The following is a 20,763-nucleotide window of genomic DNA, read 5'->3' on the forward strand; positions in this document are numbered from 1 at the left end:
CGTGTCCGAAGGCCTCAAGGATATAGTTGACCTGCGTATTGTGTAAACAACAGTGGTGCAGTATATATATCGCAATGTATTTTTCCCCAGTGCAATGAAAGTCTGTTGTTTTTCTAAGACACCTACATCCCACATGCGAGTCCCACTCACATTCCTAGTCATATTTTCATGTTATGAAAATGTTTCATGTGTCATATTTATTTGCAGGAAATCTCCCTCTCTCTTCTCCCAACACACACACACACACACTCACTCTCACACACACACACACACACACAGACACACACACACACACACACACTCACTGAGCACTTTATTGGGAACACTAAATGCATGAATTAGTAAGTGTACACACTTACTAATTCATGCAATTATCTAACCGGTCAATCGTGTGGCACCAGTGCAGTGTATAAAATCATGCAGATGCTGGTCAGCAGTTTCAGTTTATGTTCACATCAACCATCAGAATGGGGGAAGAAATGTGATCTCAGTGTTTTCAACCGTGGCGTGATTGTCGGTGGCAGACGGGCTGCTTTGAATATTTCTGTTACTGCTGATCTCCTGGGTTTTGGACGCACAACAGTCTCTAGAGTTTACTCAGAATGGTGTGAAAATCCAAAAACATCCAGTGAGCGGCTGTTCTGCGGACGGGCACGCCTTGTTGATGAGAGAAGTCGATGGAGAATGGCCAGACTGGTTCAAGATGACAGAAAGGCTACGGTAACTCAGATAACCACTCTGTACCGTTGTGGTGGAGCAGAAAACACCTCAGAATGCACAACACGTAGAACCTTGAGGCGGATGGGCTTACAACAGCAGAAAACCACGTCGGGTTCCACTTCTGTCAGCCAAGAAGAGAAAGCTGAGGCTGCGGCCGGCACATGCTCACCAAAACTGGACAGTTGAGGGCTGGAAAAACGTAGCCTGGTCTGATGAATCTATTACTGCTGAGGCACACAGATGGTGGGGTCAGAATTTGGCGCCAACAGCATGAATCCATGGACCCAACCTGCCTTGTGTCACCAGTCCAGCTGGTGGTGGTGGTGGTGTAATGGTTTAGGGAATGTTTTCTTGGCACACTTTGGGCCAGGGTTAATATCGATCAATCATCGCTTGAATGCCACAGCCCAGGGGCGATGTTAGGATTCAAAGACATCAGGGGCTGAGCCCAAACAGACCGGGGGTGGGGATTCAATTAGGAAACTGAGGAAGATAAATACATGATTAAAAATAAAAAATGAATTGTTTGGAAAAACAGGGGGAAATTTGGAGAAGCAGCACAAAGTGGTGGAGAAGAGCGGAATGGAGACAGCTCCTTCTACTGGACACGAGGGCACGCAGCAGAGCTGCAGTGACGCTCCCTACTTGCCTTGTTTGATCAACGGTATCATATTATTTTCAAGGCTTTAATGCATGATCGGAGGTGTAGATAAATGGATCCGGGGATGTTTTTTTATTATTATTATTTTTGTAAAAATTAAATCCGGGACTATTTTAGATCGGGGGCTGAAGCCCCTGGGCCGGGCGCCCACCCCTAACGACAGTCAATGTTCTTCAGTGGCCTTCCCAGTCACCAGATCTGAATCCAATAGAACACCTTTGGGATGTGACAGAACGGGGGACTCGCAGCGTGTATGTGCAGCTGACAAATCTGCAGGAATTGCGTGACGCGATCACATAAACACGGACCAGTATCTCAAAGGAATGTTTCATACATCTTGTGCAATCCATGCCGAGAAGAATTTAGATTGTTTTGAGAGCAAAGGGAGGCCCTACTTAGTATTCCTAATAATGTGTGTGTGTGTATAATTATATATATATATATATATATATATATATATATATATATATATATATATATGCGCTACAATGCAGCAACTATTACCATGACAAAGCCCTTGTTCACTTAGTCCCCCAATTAACACATTCTGATACACTAATTTCACTTGCTGCAAATCCACTTATCGCCACTAGATGTCGGTATGATGCCAATATCTGACTACTACGCTTCATTCTCTCCTCGTGTGATTTGAAAGCAGGCTGACCCAGATATTGAAAGATGAAGATGACTTGATGGGGAACAGAGCAGTTCCACGCCCAATGTTTTTCAATACCAGCAGAACACAGAGGAACAGAAAACAAAAAAAATACTTGATGACTACATAAATCACTGTAACAGGGAACATCTTAGGATTGATGATTTGAGTGCCAGCCTTGATTCTCCTTGATTCTCCTGTTTAGAAGCTGTTGAGGCAAGGGTTTTTGCTCATTATACTCCAAGAGTGGAACCGGGAGGGATTCCAGTTACAATGACCTTGAAGAGTCTGGAGCCACCTTCAGATATAATGTTGGTCATTCACCCTGACTGGTGGTCATTATCGCTCTTAGACTATAGGCTGTGGTTGGGAACCTTTTTGGGCTCCTTTATGTCTCACAGTCATATTTATTGACGCTTCCATCATCAGACTACATAGCGGCGACACTCTCCCCTGATCAATAGCGCCCGGACCCTTTTTTTCCACGAATGATTCCGTCTAAAGGGAGCGGCATCGTAGAGATGAAGCCACCTTTTCTTGACAATTTGACGGTGCAGTCACACACAATGTCTCAGTATTGAAATGATGCTTCTGACAAAGGATCACACAAGGAAAAAAGACAACCAGCTCCGGGTCCCGGCAGGGCCCCGCAGTGTGCTTCGCCAATCCATACACACTGTACATTTTCTCCCCCATGGCAGGGAAGGAGGAATAGTGGGTCTGGTCCTCCACCGATCCCGCAGACATTCACACAGCTAAGAACCCTCTCTTGTCTATGCTCTGTGCTATCACATTTATTTGATCACAGAAATGACAGGGAAAGGAATGGAAAAAAAAAAAGAAGACAACCAGAGAGGGGGACAGGACGTCAACTGTCAGCGCCTCGGCTTCAAGAACAAATGGAACACCCGGCAGTGCTGCGATGAGGAATTTGTCGTGAGAGGGACATGTTTTAGGACACCATGTCTGTGTTTTACAATGAAAGGGTAGTGGGGATGATTCCTCAAATTGCATTATTATCCCCTACCTGCACCGTCTCGCTAGTCATTTTCTGACACGGTATAGAAGAGGAGAGGAGATAAAAAAAAAAAAAAGCAGAGAAGACGAGAGGATAGCCGAGGTCGAGGGGAGAAGAGGGGAAATAAGGAAAGGAGACGAGGGAAGAGGAAGTCTTACCTGGTTCATCCTTGGTTCCAGAGCAAAGCCTTTGGGACTTGAACGGGACGTCAGGTGCCTCACGATGTGCTTAGCGGCCTCCGTCTTCCCGGAGCCACTCTCACCACTGGCAACACAGAGAGAAAGAGATATATATATATAGAGAGAGATGAGGTAGATAGAAAGAAAAAAAGGAATTGTGATTGTAGATTTGATGTGTTGGTTTACTGTACAATCTCTTTCACTTAAATCCAAAATGACTTCTGGGTCCATATTTATCAAACATCGGAGAATCACTCCTAGTAAAGAAAAGCCACCGGATCCACGATTCCACGTCCATCCAAAGAATATAATTCAATGAGTTTTAGTATTGTTGTGAAAGCGCCTTGTTAGGAAAACACACATCTCCTCTGGAATGAAAGTGTTTGGCTCGTGCCCAAACGTCATCTCCTGCACCGGGAGCTCCTCACGGGCTAGAACAGCTGTTAAAAAAGTCCTTAAATCCTGCAGATAATAGTAGTTTCCTCGGTTTTATAATTTAGAACTGTCTGCCGCGTGTGCACGCTACACCCCTCTGGATGTGTCTCAGATGACTGGGTGTGAGGTGCAAATCACTGGGGGTGCGTCCATGCATCTGACACCTCCATCATCTGCTCCGCCAATCTGACGTCACCCGTTCAGGGACCCCCGCCCCTCCCGGCACTCATGTTTGTCGCTCTCCTAACGCAGACCTTTATGTGGCTTTTCATTACAATTGTGTGGATTATCCCACTACAATCCCAGTTTGGAAGTGGGAGTTGTTTCCCCCCAACTTATCAGGCACGGTAGGCCCATTTTTTGTTAATTAATTTGGCACCTGCTGGCTGTGGGACTTGACATCAGATGCGTGTGCACTGTGCAGTACATGTTCTGACTAACACCGCCACGCCGAGGGTTGAGACCAGCCCTGCAATGCCAGGCAGATGGCTTCAGAAGGTCATAAGCCCTCGCTAATGACTGCAATGCACTGTGGAGCACTGCAGCATACGTGTGTGTGTGTGTGTGTGTGTGTGTGTGTGTGTGTGTGTGTGTGTGTGTCTGTAAGCGCGAAGGAGTGAGAACGGGTGGAGGTGTGTTGTCCTTGAGGAGGGCAGAACATGTCGACTGCCTCAGCTCGCTGGAGCACACAGGCGTGGTGTGTAATGCCAAAGCTGTGTGCACGTCTGTTTCTATGTACGTGTGTGTGTGTGTGTGTGTGGGTGTGCGCGGGCGTGCGCGGGGGTGTGCGTGCGTGTGTCCGTGCGTGATGAATCGCCTGCGGCCACATCGCATTACCTCTCTGCCAGATTGTTTGCGACTCAGCGGGAATGTCGCTCGAAAGCCGGAATGGGATTTAATTGCAATCAGGAGGTTGCCTGCATCCGGACGAGGACAAACGTGCAGGGCGCCGCAACGCTCCCAGAACTCATCCATCTCTCTGAGAGCGTTGAACGGGTCTGCAGTCCAGCTCAGACCGGGGGCTATTAATCTCCCCGGGAACATTTAACTGGCTGGTGGGAGGAGGGCGGGTACTTGCCAGGTCACCGGCCTCAAAGAACGTCACCATTCATACAAAGTGAACTACTCCGCGGCGTGTGTGTGTGTGTGTGTGTGTCTGTGTGTGTAAGTGTTTGCGGTTGTTGCTCTGACACTTCGACGACAGATTCTAACATCGTCTCCTCTTCAAGTCTTTTTATAACTCGACCCATTTTCTATTTTAAATACCCAAAAATAATCCTTCACACTGCCAGCGTTCAGGTCAGAGAGGAATGGCTGGAACGCCAGAAACGACGGCTGCCGCTCCCGTATCGTCACTGTGTGTTTGACCTGAGGATGAAGCACTGCGGGCGTCTCTCCTGCAGCATCATGTGGTAGGCCCTCTCTGCCGAGGAGAAGATGTGGGGCGGCAGAGAGGAGCAGAGGCGCCCCGTGGAGCTCAGGTACAACTGGCTCACCTGGGAGCGCGAGAGAGAGAGAGCGAGAGAGAGAGAGAGAGAGAGAGAGAGAGAGAGCGAGAGAGAGAGAGAGAGAGTCACTCGCGGTGGAGAGAATATTCGCTTACAACCTAAATGTCGACACACGCTCCCGTGTCGGGGACGGAGTTTCGGCTGTTGTCAAGCTACTCTGCCGGTCCCTTTGCACCCCTGTGTGTACATGTGCACGTGCGTGGGGTTTTTGATCCATAAATTCCAAACGAAACGTATTAAGAGACAAATGAGTTGTTTACCAGAATCTGTTCAGCTTTCGCGTCTGTCTGTCTAATGGCATTTACCAGCAGGAGGATATTAGTCTGAAGAGTGATAAGTGTGTGAAGCCTGGGGACTGCCTTTTCCAAATGGAGAGAGAGAGAAGGAAAAAGGAGATGGGAGGGCGTGTATGTGTGTGTGTGGAGGTGTGTGTGTGTGTGTGTGTGTGTGTGTGTGTGTGTGTGTGTGTGTGTGTGTGTGTGTGTGTGTGTGTGTGTGTGTGTGTGTGTGTGTGTGTGTGTGTGTGTGTGTGTGTGTGGGGAGGAAGGTGGGAGACAGACAGAGGGAGCACACATGTCACATATGTCCGTCTCACTATGGCTCCACCCTGCACTTCCACATACACCGCCCCCACCCTCACACACCCCAGCAGTAGGTGTTCTTCACCCTGCCAACGAGCCTCCGCCCACCGCGTCATGACCTGACCTCCCGGTTGTCCTCTGATATATCCTGCCCCGGTAAAAAAAAAAAAGAAGCTGTGATAAGCGTGTGGAGTTTGATCCAGATATATATTACTGTTACCTACTGATGATTTTCTTCTTCTTCTGGTGACTCTAAAGGAAAGTAGGTACAAGATGTTCACTGGGCAAATACTAACACCCCTCCACAACCCCTGCTTTTTTTTCGAGATGCCGCATGCAGATTAACATCACATGTGTTTTTACATCGTCAAATGGAGAAACATCACATGGGGAAAAAAACACGTTGAACGTCTTCACACACGTCCGAAGGGTACATTTTTCTTTGTATGTAACAGGATGTATAGGGGAAAGAGCAAAATGGAAATAGAGCTTGGAATCGTGTGTGTGCGTTTTCATGTGTGCACGTGTGTGTTTTGGGTTCCGCTAAACTGGATCCCTCTCTCTAGCTCGGCCGCTGCAGAGTCAGCCCTATGCTGTGTATCACCAACAGGAAGCATTTGCATTATTTATCAACCACATCAAGGTCCATTTCATCCGTTCAAGCGGCGCTTATGACCAGCCCGGCCCATCTCTTGGAAAGTATAATATTGCATGTAGACAATAAAATGCCAGGAAGCATTTTAGGGCATGTTTTACTGTGTATGTAGATGTGAAACCTGTGAAGTCTGATACTGGAAGGATTCCAGCTGCCAGTGGGAGAGGCTAAAAGTTAAAGGCTGCACTTACCAGAGTGGAATAGATGGGAAGCTCTTTGTTGGGATTGACGAGGAGGAGGATGTGTCCAATGTAGGTCTGCAGAAGAGACGGAAGAGAGGAGCACACCCACATGCAATGACAGCCTTCAGTCCTCAAAATGTGATGTGTATGAATTGCCGTAAGAAATTGCTTTCCCAGGAGCTAACGCAGATGGTCTTAAAACGAGGTGAAACCAGGAGAAATGCTGACGTGAAAACAGCCATGTTCCCACTCCTTTGTTCGCATCAATATTCTTCAAGTGACGCTATCTCCACTATCAAAAGGTCGTGCTCATCGAGTTGGCAGGGGAAGGTCAGAGTACGACCTCGCATTGATAACCTCACAAAAAAAAATCTTTCTCCAATTTAAAAGGGAGTCCGCCCTGCCACATTGCGGACAAACAGGCCTCCCAGCCATTGGGATAACACTGCCAACACCCTGCTAAATTATGACCCTTTCAGTTAAACCGCTAACCCTCTGTTTCGTGCACCAAGTCCCCCAGGCTGTTTGAAAGCCAACCGCTAACACTGTGTCCCATAGGAGTACGATGGCAGGGCTAACATCCACTAACGTGTCCTCGGGTCTTGGCTCAAGGTTAACGACTTGAGCAATTGCTCGAGTCGGGCCCCTCGCCTGTAAACCCTGACTAGAGTTCCAGTTTTGCATCGCACAGAATGCTTGCGTTTGGATAAAATGCCCCTCAGAAAGTGGAGCGACACTTCACCGCCAAGCCTCATTCTGACATGATTGCCATCGCATAACTCTACAATTAATGCCTCCTTCCTCACATGTCCTTCCCCAATTGCACACTCCTTTTTTTTTTTTTTTTTTTCGGAAAAAGCATTGTTCCCTAAATCCTGGCAGAAGAAAGAAGACCACTCATCAAAGCATTGTTTCTGACCGCCCTACTGGGAACATATGGACCATCCACTGCCTTTGTCCCTCTGCCTCTGACACTTTGCCATATTCACAGAAACTGAAACAGCTACACAATTTATGGCTATGCAGAAATTGTATTTTTCCCTACCATACACAAATAATTACTGCAATCAATTATCAAAACTGTGATACAAAATCATTACATTTCGCATAGTTTTCCTATATATTCTTTCCATGGTTTCCAGCTCCAATATCGTTTAGAGTATTTTAATCTGATCTCATTCCAACCCGACTCCATTCTGCCACCTATCTTTAAACGCTCTCATCGCCGTCCCCTGCTGTGGCTGGGTGCACTGTCTGCAGCCCATCTGCGTTTTCCATTTGAACTCTATTAGAAACGCTTTACAGAAGAGGACAATACTCCAGGCAGCCACGCATTGATCTGATTCCTTCTTTATGGAGCTCGGTCCCCTAAGGAGGCCATTGAAAAGGATGATACGAACGGAGTTTGGTGGACAAGAAAACAAGACGGCATTTTACTGCAGAAAATGGTTATGGATTTCCTTCAAAACGGTATTGATTAAGCAACCAAAGAAAGAACGTCATCCCTCTTCGTGACGATGCACGCAACTGCATGCCCACATACAGTATTTTACACACTGTGTTTTTCCTGGTTTTGTGCGTGCATGAGCTTGCGTGGATACGGATTAACTCCCCGATCGCCCCTTTCTTGCCGAACTCGCAGTCGTGATGCTACCAGTTCAACTATATTTCTAGCAGTGTTACGGTGTCTTCCATTTCGTCAAAATAACCGCGCTTTAAGTGGACAAAAAAAAGGGGGGGGGACCGGGGGGACCTTTCTCCCTAGCAACAGCATTGTGCGCCCAAAGACAACATCACCGCTTTTTTTATTTCACATCAATTTACTTGTAAATTAAACACATTGCAGCAGTGTTTCCAGGCTACACATTGCTTGAAGTAGTGTATCGTGTCACTTGGGACTTCATCAGAAGGGTAGCTTGGCTATAGTTCAGCTTCTATAAATCATCAATAGCTTGTAGATAAGCTGTGATTTCAAAGTGGCTTCAATAACAATGCTCGAAGGGGGAATGGGTTCTCACGTAGATCTGGTCGTTTCCAAAGCGCTTCTGCATCTCGTAGAGTAGGCTGCTGTCCGTCAGCTCGCTGAGGGACGCCAGGTCGTCATTTGGTGCTGGGGGCATCAACTTCACCTGGGCACAACACAGTAACAGATTCGGAACAGAGAACATCAAAGCACCGCACAGTTTTTTTTCCATCATTTAAAAGGAAGCTAAAACGTAGTTTTTAACAACATTTTTCTGCCACTGCATCAAGCACACACTCCACGATTTCCCCTGCACGGCAAACATAAAGTGAGCTTCTAATTTTTTGTCTCTACAGTATTTTTTCAAAGTCGCCCATGTGTGGGAGCGCTCGCTCCCCGTGGTACGAGCGCCGCTAAGTAGAGAGACCTGCTCCAGTTTGCTGGCTCCAGAGCTGTAAGGGCCATCCAGGCCGTTGTCCTGGGAGGGCTGCCGGCTGAGTGCTCCACCTGCCTCCCTGAACATGGCACACTTCTCCAAGAGGCTGTCCCGCTTGGCAATGGGCAGTCCCAGAGGGTTCCTGTGGGAGCGATTGAAACAAACCATGGGAGCCGAGACTAAATAGAATTTCAGATGAGAGGGACAATCACTTCAAGCCACTAGCCACACGCGTTTCCATGCTTCCATGCTGCTTATCGCGATCGCCGATGAAACCGCTCAACTCACAGGCTCTTGATGGGCGTGGTAAGATCGTGCGAACCCCCGTCGTAGCGTTGGTCAGCGCAGGGTAACGGGGCGGAGGGGTCCTTCTGCCTCTGGAGCCAGTATTCCTCTGCCTTCAGCAGCATGTCAGCAATGGGTTCGGAGGCGGCGATATCTAGTGACACCACCATACACAACGTGGGGCTGATATGACTGAGGAAATGTATACAAGTCATCAGCCAAACCGATGGAATGTGATTTTATAGCTGCTAATTAAAGTTGGTTCAGAAAGTTGTATTGTCGCGTTGTTGGGCAATTTGAATGATGGAATCCCAGTGTTGGCCCTAAAGCAGACGTTCTCAACCCTGAGCTTGCGACCCCAGGTGGGAACACTGGTTATGTGCACAGGGTCGCGGATCATTTCCAAGACGGATGTATTGAGGTTTGAAATCCTCATTTCAACATAATTCATTTGGAGCTCCCTCCATGCTCTGCGATATAACAAAAGTAGCCTATTCAACACTCAAATTCACATGAAACACCTGCTCAATATGCAATGTGGAAAATCCACACTAAAACTAGTAATGCAGTATCATTTTTGAATTCTCTTTCCAGCCACTCAAGGTATTCTGGGATGTATTTGTACCTAGCTCAAACATACAAAGTGGGGTCCCTAACAATTTCCACCCTAATTTCTTAATGGTGTAAAATCACTGCCAGGGAGAGAGGGAGGGCACGGTCGCCGTGTGCTGAAAGTAAAAACACCAACCCAGTCAGGTACTCCCCACCTTTTTCACCCCTCCATCAGCCCCCCTCAACATACGTATGGATGAGCCGGCGTTGAGGCCGAATGGGAACCCAACTGTGGATCGATCTATCTGTGCTTAAGAGGCAGGGGGAGGTAAGATCCCCCACCTAGTCCTTAATGAGGTTTAACAGGCACAGGGGAGGAGAAGGGTTTCATCCTGTCCTTTATTTCTGAGTGACTGACAACACCCAAGACTCCCATCTCCCCCTGACTCTGCAAGCAGCTCTGCAGGAGGGTCTGAGGGCTTGTGTGTGTGTGTGTGTGTGTGTGTGTGTGTGTGTGTGTGTGTGTGTCTGGAGGGTGGGTTCTGAATTGTAAAATGAGGGGGGATTGTCTCTTCTAGGTCTTTCAGTCTTTGGCAGGATATTAAGCCGACATATTGGGATGAGCTATTGATTAAGGCCGGAATGAAGTAGAGAAGGCGAGGAGAGGGGGGGTATTCACACCAAATAGTGGTGGTGGAAGGTGTCAGCGTGGGGGCGTGGGGGTGGGTGTAGGGAGAAACAGTGTTGAAGCATGAAGATGCTCAGGAGATGCTGGAATGAGCTGCCAAATCCTCTCTCCGGTTCCGACCAGACAAGAGGAGCGTGTGCAGCAGTTGTTGTCCAGCATTTCACAGAAAGTTTGAAGGCATCGGTCCTCTAGACTAGTTTGGTCCCCAAAATAAACCCAGGGGTTTCTTTTGTGTATTCTGACCGCCACACTGTTGAAATCATTGATTCCATTAATGTTGGGCCACTCACCATGCTGTAGAAATAACGAGGATAATGAGGATAAATGGTATCAAGCAATACCATTTATCTAATATCTATAACCTACATGCGTGTGCCATTCATTTTACTGACTATTCTCTTAATGGTATTTATTTATATGATTTAAACAGCATCAACAGCAACTGTCATCTACAGTAGGGCCACATGCATGTTTTTTTTTCCGTTTTTTTTGTTCATGTTCTAGTCGTCCACTGGCTCCATTTACACGGAAATGAAAGCAATCACGTTGATTAATGATAACCTGTTGTATTCAAACCCATGTATTCATTAGGGGATTGATTACATCATCGCCTCTTGATTATCGCAAGCGCCTCACATTTAATCTATGTGTTGCGTGTGTGTGTGTTGTACCTATGTGTGTGCGAGGTGTAATATTTCACCGGTGACACACACACACGCACGCACGCACACACACGCGCACACACACACACACACAGAAACGATTTTCCCAGGTGAACACCAGCCGTTGGTCGTGATGAGCTTTAATAAATTTGTTTCTGTGTGTGTGTGTGTGTGTGTGTGTGTGCCTGTACCTGTGCCACATTATCAAAATTGAAAGCAATTTACCTCGTTTACAACAGCACCCGTGGTTGTGGCGAGTGGCTGTGTGTTATGCGCGCGAACGCCGCCGCCGTGCTTTACCTGAGGGCTTGTCTTGGTTGCAGTTCAAGAGCGTCGGGTTCGCTCCGTGCCTCAGGAGCTGGCTCACAATGCTCGTCTGCGGGAGGGAAAAAGGGAGAAACACCCACACACATTTTTATTACATTTTAGAGGGGGAAAAAAACAAAACGATCTAGGTCACTCTAAACCAGCACGAGTCCAATTCCATAAACCAACCCCCAAGATCCTCAACCTTTTCAATACAAAGAAACAGTGATTCTTTTTTTGTTTGCTCCCGTCGGTGGTAGAGGGAGGAAGACGTTCGCAGCAGACTCCTCACACTATTTGAACACTCCGGAATATAGGTCACTGGAGTAGGCTCCTCTTTCTCAAGAGCGGAAATGCAGATGTGGCCCCGCTGTACCCTGACACTAGACGTACGCTTCGGAAGCAGCAGGTACCTGCAGCGTACGGCATTATGACAGAGTCCAGGTCCACAGAGCTGTTCTTCCTGACAGTGGGTGTCCTTTAATAACCAGCTGTGCTGTCACCCGTTGCATATCACAGTGGAAGACCCCGGCAGACTCATTATTGTGAGGTGCTGCCAAATGATGCCCCCTCATTTTCAAGTCATAGCACAAATGAATGAATTTTTTTTTTTTTCCTCTCAAGCCATGATTGGCTCTCCTCTTCTTGTATTATAACCCATTTTTTTCAACCATCTTCTGCTGTCACCCCTCCCCCTCCCTCCTTGTGCCCCTCAATGGGAACGAAACCCAGCTTCAGGTCTGATCCTGGAGTATGGATCTCCCTCCCTGCTAGTGAGACTCGTGCTTTTTTCATAGATTACACGCCTTTCGCCCCGACAATCCAATGAGAGCCGATCGTAAACCAGGGGGAGGAGGAGTAATATATTACTGTATATGGAAAGCATGCAATGTATAATAAAACAAAGGAAAATACAGTATGCTACTTTTGTTGAGCTTCAATATTATAGGACTTATTACCTTCCAACTCTCTGCAGAATTAATCCATGCAGTCCGCGTCTCCATACCCACTCCCTCCTCCAAATTCTGTGCAATGGCCTTTTCATTTCTTTTGGCAGCACAAAAGATAGACACGCAACTAGAACAGCAAACCTTTCTTCATTGAAAAACTCCTTTGGTTTTTTTTTTGTTGTTGTTTACTTTTGGCAGTCACGCGGAAAGTCTCGGGTGTGTTTGCGCGAGACAGCGGTCGTCGGAAGCGGCTTTATTTCAACGAAAAAAGTATGCAAACAAAACATGACGGCTGGATGCAAAAGGGTAAACCACCGCTTAAAAAACAAGCAACATCTTCATTACTTTTGCTTCAAATTAATTCTTATTATCTAATTATATGGGTATTAGTAACCATTACCAACCATCTGCTGTGTGATTGTTGGACACTGAAGAGTTAGAGAAGAGGAATAATACACTAATCCTAACAGCAGTGGGAGACGGAGTGAGTCAGTACATTTGTTTTGGGGGCTTTGCTGCTGCCAACAGCTGTTGAGACTATGAATCTGAAGCACATCTAGAGCATATCTAGCAGGCACACACCCAGTCTGCCACACTTACACCCTATAAATACAGACCGTGCATCACTGCACGGCAGCCATGAACCCGAGGAAGGGGCAAAGTTGACATAAGGACCAGGGTAAGGTCAGTGGTATGTGGAAATAAACCTGTCCATTACAGATGCGTGGATTAGCTGATTTAGTTTAGAATTAGTTGTCAGTATTTCACCATATTTCAAGGTCACACGTAAATCAGGGTCATAAGGGAAAATATGAAAGAATAAATGGGCCGTTAAATAATCCTGCATGTCAGTGGTGTCAACAGGTCTCCACAAAATGTATGCAAAATCCATTTTTCATTTCGGATGATGAATACGTTTAAAATAGGATTTGCTAGATTTGGGAGGAAAAAAAATTGCAATGGGAAAACACTTTGTAAGACAGGGAGAGTAAGAGGGTCTGACCCGCGAGGAGACGGCGGAGAGGAATCTTAATTAGCTACGCTATTTGGGTCAAGCATGTTCCTTTGAGTTCAAGTCTATTACGTAGATAAGGCCGTGCAACACAGGCGCGGTGGTAATGGAGGTCTCTGGGTTTACCAACCCGGTTCGGGTTACAGTCCCTCAGCCACTGTCACCAGGCAACAGTGGGTTTCTTCCTCCGTCGGAGGTTCAACTCGAACGGTCGCCAAACCCGTCATTAACAAAGCCGGTAATTAGCCTGGCAAGATAATTACAAACATATAAATCCCAACCGCCGAAACGTCCTGGGCTCCTGACATGTGACTGTCGAGGCCTGGCTTTGGGAGGGGGTGAGGCGGTGGGCTGCCGGGCTGGTACTGTACGCTGGGAACCAAATGCTGCCACCTTTAAGTAAGCGGTTAGGGAAGTGTCAACGGGTTGCGGTGATTAAAAAACTGTTGAGGAAACCTGATTCCTCACTCCTCAACTCTTAAGTCAAGGGGTACTTATGCAGAAGAGAGAGAGAGACACACACACACACACACACACACACACACACACACACACACACACACACACACACACACACACACACACACACACACACACACACACACACACACACACACACACACACACAAACAATAAGGATGTAAAATCTTATTGAAAGTAAAAGTGTGTGTGTGTGTGTGTGTGCGTGCGTGCGTGCCTGTGTGAACAAGCTAACGCATACGTGTCTTTATCCTAATCAGCAAAAATGGCAGCCAACAAAAATAATTACGGTGGCAAATATGTGGAGACAATAAAAAAACCCACTGCGATGGGGGAGAAGAGTGGTTTGAAGAACCGCTCCAAACACCACGTGAACAAATCCTCTTTGTCAGCAGCCCAACACGCAACACTCAGAAATGTAATTAAATATCTGGCGGTGTCAGCAAGATTTTAACACCATCGCCTCCGTGCTTTTATAACTGGACCCCTTCCATCCAGCCGGACCCCTTATCTCCACGCCCCAAACCCTAGGGCCGGGCGCTGTCTGGAGAATCCATCTCCGTCCTCACTCAGAGAAGCCATTAATGTGCTAATCTAAAACGCTGTAATGAATGCATATATGCAGAGCGCGGCTCGCTGCCTGCACTCCGCTGATCAATGGTCCCAGAAGGCAGAGTTTATCAGAAAGTGGAGAGTGCCTGTGAAGGGGCGGCCCTTCAGGCCAACCATCACCCTGTCGATGGTTTCCTCATTATTTCAACAACTTTCATTTACGGCTTGAGAGCGCGCTGGGTCAACGTGGGTGAGAGGCATCGGGGTAAACGTGCTCCTTAATGTCAACATTCGGGGATGGTGGTCACCTGTCCATATTTGGTGGCCAGATGGAGAGGGGTCCAGAAGTTGTTGTCGGAGGGCTGGGGGTCCGCCCCACTCTCCAACAGCAGACGGGCCACATCTCTGTAGCCGCTGGCGCACGCTATGTGGAGCTATGGTGGGTCAGAGGGAGAGAGGTTGGGGGAAACAAAAGGAGATATACTGTAATGAGAGATATACTGAAAATGAGAGCCAACAAAGATATATATATATATATATATATATATATATATATATATATATATATATATATATATATATATATATATATATATATATATATATATATATATCCTCAATCAACACCCCCTCTACACACACACACACACACACACACACACACACACACACACACACACACACACACACACACACACACACACACACACACACACACACACACACACACACACACACACACATCCATCATACCAGAGTGACTCCATAGTCGTTGGGCTGGTTGAGGTTCCCCCCACTGGATGCAAGCTGCTTGACATCAGACAGCATGGTGCTGGGTCTCTGTGTCCTCATGGCATGCATGGACGACACGGCCACGCCTAAAAAAAACACACACACACACACACACACAGGTGCATTACTTTAGGAATGCTACATTCAGAAAATTGTAGACATACACACACACACACACGCACACACACACACACACACACACACACACACACACACACACACACACACACACACACACAGGCTGGGAAATATTGGCTCTGAATTACAGCAAAACCCCAGCAAGGCAAATTTGAAGATATCTGATTTCTGCGATAGAACACAAGGCCTAGAAGGTCAAATGCACAGAATGCATGCATAATGACCCCCAGACTCCTCTGGAACACTTCACGGTGCGACCGTGCCGCAGGTCGACTCTCCCACGCTAAAGGAGATCAATGGTCCGTCGCAAACTCCCGTACAGACTGACTGTGTACATGGACATGAGTCCTCCTCGCTGTTACAATGCACATTGATTACAGATCAATCCATGTTCCTCTCTGATAAGCTGTGGGGCACTAACTAATGGGACTTTTCCTCATAGATTGAGTGGATCGGCTGATCGATGAGTTTGCTTTCGCAAATAAATGAGAGCCTCAGGGTTTTACAGTAGCAATGGCAGGCTATCTCATTAGTCAGTCACTTTGTCTGCCGCTGGTGACCACGCTCGAAATAAAGCCGCAGTTCTTAAAAACGACCGACTGATCAAGCGACAGAAATGAGTGCTTGCTCATTTGTTTGTGCATTATTTGGTAGTCTAGTCTTTCCATTCTTTTGTGTGTTTGCTTTGCTCCCCCTTTTTTATTATTTGCATGGACAGGAATGATAAGACACATGGACAGCCCCCCCCCCCCCCCCAACTGCACAGACTGGATAAGGAAGGGGGGGGGGGGGGGGTGTAGCCACGTTACCATGACAACAGAGAGCCAGAACGTGTGTGTGTCTTGTGAGAGTGAGTTTCGTGGTGGCATGTTTAAGCGTGATGGGGGAAGAGAGAGATGGAGAAAGGGATCAGCATGTGGTCTAGTGGTTAATAATGTCCGTATAATGTGTGTGTGTGTGTGTGTGTGTGTTCGTGTGTATGAGGGGGGGCAAGGGCTATATATGGAGAGAGTGGGCAACTTTGACCCACAAGATTTTTCGATAAATAATTTGAATATACTTGATTAAAAAATCAAAAATCTAAATAAAATCTGAGCAATAATTTATTTTGAAAATTGTTTAGCGAACAACTGATTGGCTTACCTTGTGACCTTCCAGCAGCTTGCCAGCTGTGTGGAAGACCACCGTTTTAGCTATTAGTTCATTCATTAAATTATTTTCCCCACAGCCCAAATATGAGCATATATATGTGTATGTATATATATACAACGACAGGCGGATTTATCGTTCTGACCGCCCACCAACCAGTCAACAATAAAAAAAAAGCCCTCTGTCTGCGGTCGGATGTCACATCCATCATGTGATGCCATGCAGGCTCATGTGTGACCAGTGAGTGATGGGAGCAAGGAGAGCCCTCCATCACTGTCCAGATCAGTCCGTCTGCCATTCTCAGCACATTCCCCCTTCTTCACCTCCCTCAGCCAGTCTGTTTTCTGCACCCCCCCGCTCTCCGTCACACCCCGTCCGGTTTCCCCCCCTTTTTATTCCCTGTCTTCTCTACTTTCTGTGCTGACCTTCTCCTTCCTTTGTTGGGAGAGAGCACCCACAATCATCTGCACTATCATTCCGCCTCTAGCTGTACTTCACCTTCATGGACACACACACACAAACAACACAAACAACACACACACACACACACACACACACACACACACACACACACACACACACACACACACACTCACACACACACACACACGACCAAAAAGTCCTCTCTCCACCTCTCTCTTCCGCACACACAACCATGCCTGATAGGAAAAGGAAAATGTTCCTACTTAGGTTTTTTTTTTTTTTTTTTCTTGTTTTTTTTTTTTTTTACATCATCACTTTATTTAGCATCCTCTGGTTTCTACGACGTGAATGACAAGCTCAGCAGGGGGTCGTGAAGCAAGATGCCAGTGCACACCCCCGGAGAGATTTTCCTTCGTGCTGAGCAGGTGGGGTCCGCCGGCGGGCGCACGTCGGACATCAAGGTGGGACGGGGGGGATTGTTAAACGGTCCAAGCACTGCAGTGTGGTGACACACTTTCATTTTCGGCGGGGGTGGACGCCTTTGATCCTTCTGCATGTCTGACGCCTCAGATGCATCAATGAAGGCTCTAAGTGACTTTGGGTGTTTGCTTTGGAACGTGCCACGAGTGACATAAACTGTCCCTCCTTCTGCGAAGGCAAAAGCATGATCGCGCCCTCTTAGGGTTGAAATAATCTGCGTGCAAAGAGATGTTGTGTTTGTGTGCGTAATATCGTAATATAACTGCATGTTTTTGCTATCCAAATATCACATTAAGTCAATATCTTCTAAATGGGAATGTGGAAAACGTATTTAGCGTCATTCTTCTCCCCCTGGAAGGACTGTCATCCTATGCAAATGAGCATCACAACCCATTGAGCGCACATTTAATTGATGATGGATTTGTGAAAATGTAATATTAAATATCCTACTTGACTCTTTCTGTGTGTCTCTCTCCCAATCTGAAACACAGTCACCGCGGGTTAAAATGTTTCAGGGGTCCAACGCAAAATAATACGCCTTCAGCCGTGGCAAACCGACCTTAATTTTGGAGCACTGCCCACCTGAACAAAACACGGCTCGACACACAACACGACGGTTTGCTACTTACCGTTCTCCTCCAGGTGTTTTCTGAGGATGTAGCTCGCCTCGGTTCCCTCCAAGGCGTAGTCCAGAGGAATGTTGCCATTGACATCCTGCAGCAGGACGTTGACCCCGGTCTTCCGGATACACAGAGAAGAAAAGTAGAAGAGAATGAGGACAGAGAGAAAAAAATAAATACAAAAGTGTCTACGCGACAGCCCTTTATCAGATGGAAGCCGGTGACAAAGTGGGGCCCAATTATCCGGCCCTCCAGCAGCCTCCACTGAGGTGAACAGGAAGGCTACCCCGTAATGGAGCGAATTGAAGGACTGGTTAAATAACACCCGTGGGGGAACCATGACGACTGGCTGCAGGAAGCATTCGGTGGGGTGGTTATGGTTAATATGACAGGGGGAGCATCGGATGTGTGTGTGTGTGTGTGTGTGCGTGTGTGCGTGTGTGTGTGTGTGTGCGCGCGTGTGTGTGTCTGACATGCACGTGTCACAAGATGAATGTGTTCATATTCACCAGGGAGCCATGCCATTGCAAACCTGGTGTGAGATAACATGAGAGAACCCCCCACCACCACCACCACCAAAGCAACTGTTCCCGCGACAACAGTGAAGGAGCAGTTTACAACATGACTGAAGATCGATTGCCGCTCTTCGCAGGTACTCGCCTGCACTTAGTATTTGTTGAAAAATAAAAAAATAAATAAAAAAAGCCGCAGAGTAAAAAAAAGCAAGTACATCCAGTTCAGATATTATTACATTCTGTCCATTCCGTTTTATCACTCCCCCTTTAGGGTTGGGTAGTAAAAACGAACACGCACCCTTCTCTCGTAGCCGTTGCGAGCATCTGGGCACAAATGGCCGCCTGTTGTTTGACGAAACCATAAAAGTCAAACCGGCGCGGCTGGAGTGGGGCTGATAACCCGGACAAGGGACTCAAAGTGAAGATCCTTATTGAACAGATACAGCTAATAGAATCCTAATGACCCTGTGGCGGTCGGGGAAAAGAAGATTTATGAGCAGGTCCCTCAGGCAGACTGGAAGAAAAATGGCGCATGACGGCGGAAGGGAGAAACTGTGGCGTGTAGGGGGGGCTGACGTGGGACCTGAGAATGAAAACCTAAGGCAGCGCTGAGCATTAAATACCGTGTCGCATTTTGTGGCTGTTGCATGTTTTGATTGGAGCATAAAAAAACAAAAACCTCCAGTGCTCGACGGAGAAACTGAAGGGAGACAATAGAAGCGGTTCTGGATGACATTTGCATTTATCGGTCAGAAATTTTTCTTTATGTGCATCCGTCTGCGCGGTCCAGCGGGAGGTGGTTAATGAATGGAGTAATTAACATTTTACCATCAACGGCGGATAAGTCACTGCCCATGAAAATACAAATACATTTTGTGAAGCATTAAAAACAAAATTCAACCCTAGAACTGCAGAGGAAGGAGTTTATTTTTTAAAGGCACAGAAACGTTAAGCGGTGCTTGTTCGCAGTCACTCATCCTTAAAAGTGACAAATGTAACGGTCCTTGTGTGAGCATCCCAGAGCTCGCCACAAACACCAGAATAAAATGTACTCAGAGAAATGTGACAACCAACCCAGACGAGCGACTGTGGGGCAAAAGTGCTTTTTGGGTTTTTTTTAACGCGTGAGAGTGTGTTTGCATGCACGCACTGTCAGGGGCGGTTAGGGAAGGCAAGCACCAACCCCCTGACGTGTGACCCGGCACTGCAGTGGAAGTCAACAGAACTTCAGATCGAGCCATCAGCTCAGGACAGTCTGCCTGCCAGGCTGTCCAACGTCAAAGCAGTGATACCAACCCTCAAAATCAACAGTTGTGTTTTTGTTTTGAATGAATGTTCATATAAAACTGCATTCTCAGAGTACTCCATACCAGACGACATTGATATTGTTTTATGTTGCGATAAATTTGGATGAATATCTCCATATTGATGTTATTTTGAGGGTGACCGTTGAAGACATACTACCGTATGTGAGAATCAATCGTTGGTAATGTGGATTTTATGGCAAAAGGAGGCAGAGGCATGAGAGGTGGCAAAGTCTATGAAGTCGGGAAGATTGGTAGTTTCTTACAGTATTACTTTACAGTGATGCAGCCATGAAGAAAACATGAAACAACTCCAGCGCTCCGGCCGACTCCTTCCCTAAAAGAACAACTTTGGGACTTTTTATCCGTGGAACTAGAGTGGCCGACTGAAATTCTACACGCGAACACTTTCAACAACAACTAAAATGGAGCCGCTGTTTCACGAGCGGGGCCACGGAGAAAGCACCGTGGCAAACGAGGCGCCATTCGGGTCAGAATGAGGACGCAACCTTACCGTCCACCTCTGCCAAGCATCCTTCTTGCCAACGTCCAGTCTCTGGAGAACAAGATGGATGAACTTCGAGCGAGGATTAAATTCCAGCGGGACACGAGGAACTGTTGCGTCCTCTGCCTGACGGAGACATGGCTGAACCCACTGGTGCCAGATGAAGCCCTTCGTCCAGCCGCGTCCTTCTCCGTGTTCCGCGGCGACAGATCGGGGGAGTCGGTGAAATCCAACGGTGGAGGCGTTTGCCTCATGGTAAACAACCGCTGATGCCCCAGCAACAACATCAGGACTCTCTCCCACTTCTGCTTTTATCTCCCCTGGGAATTAAGCACGGGTAATCATTACAGCCGTTTA

General features: G+C 47.2%; 1 protein-coding gene across 1 annotated transcript in view; it reads right to left on the reverse strand.

Moving 5' to 3' along the window:
- myo16 (myosin XVI) overlaps positions 1–20,763 on the reverse strand; it is a 148,189-nt gene that overhangs the window by 58,411 nt on the left and 69,015 nt on the right. The window contains exons 6-16 of the mRNA XM_080019405.1: positions 18,092–18,200; positions 15,234–15,358; positions 14,789–14,914; positions 11,481–11,556; positions 9,282–9,432; positions 8,985–9,135; positions 8,613–8,723; positions 6,604–6,669; positions 5,037–5,164; positions 3,213–3,318; positions 1–31 (exon numbers count right to left, since the gene is read on the reverse strand). The exon at positions 1–31 is cut by the window's left edge and continues 87 nt beyond it. Coding sequence (XP_079875531.1) covers positions 1–31; positions 3,213–3,318; positions 5,037–5,164; positions 6,604–6,669; positions 8,613–8,723; positions 8,985–9,135; positions 9,282–9,432; positions 11,481–11,556; positions 14,789–14,914; positions 15,234–15,358; positions 18,092–18,200 — 1,180 coding nt within the window. The remainder of the gene's footprint in view (positions 32–3,212; positions 3,319–5,036; positions 5,165–6,603; positions 6,670–8,612; positions 8,724–8,984; positions 9,136–9,281; positions 9,433–11,480; positions 11,557–14,788; positions 14,915–15,233; positions 15,359–18,091; positions 18,201–20,763) is intronic.

Source organism: Zeus faber, assembly GCF_960531495.2.
Source record: "Zeus faber genome assembly, chromosome: 18".
In the NCBI taxonomy this organism is placed as follows: domain Eukaryota; kingdom Metazoa; phylum Chordata; class Actinopteri; order Zeiformes; family Zeidae; genus Zeus; species Zeus faber.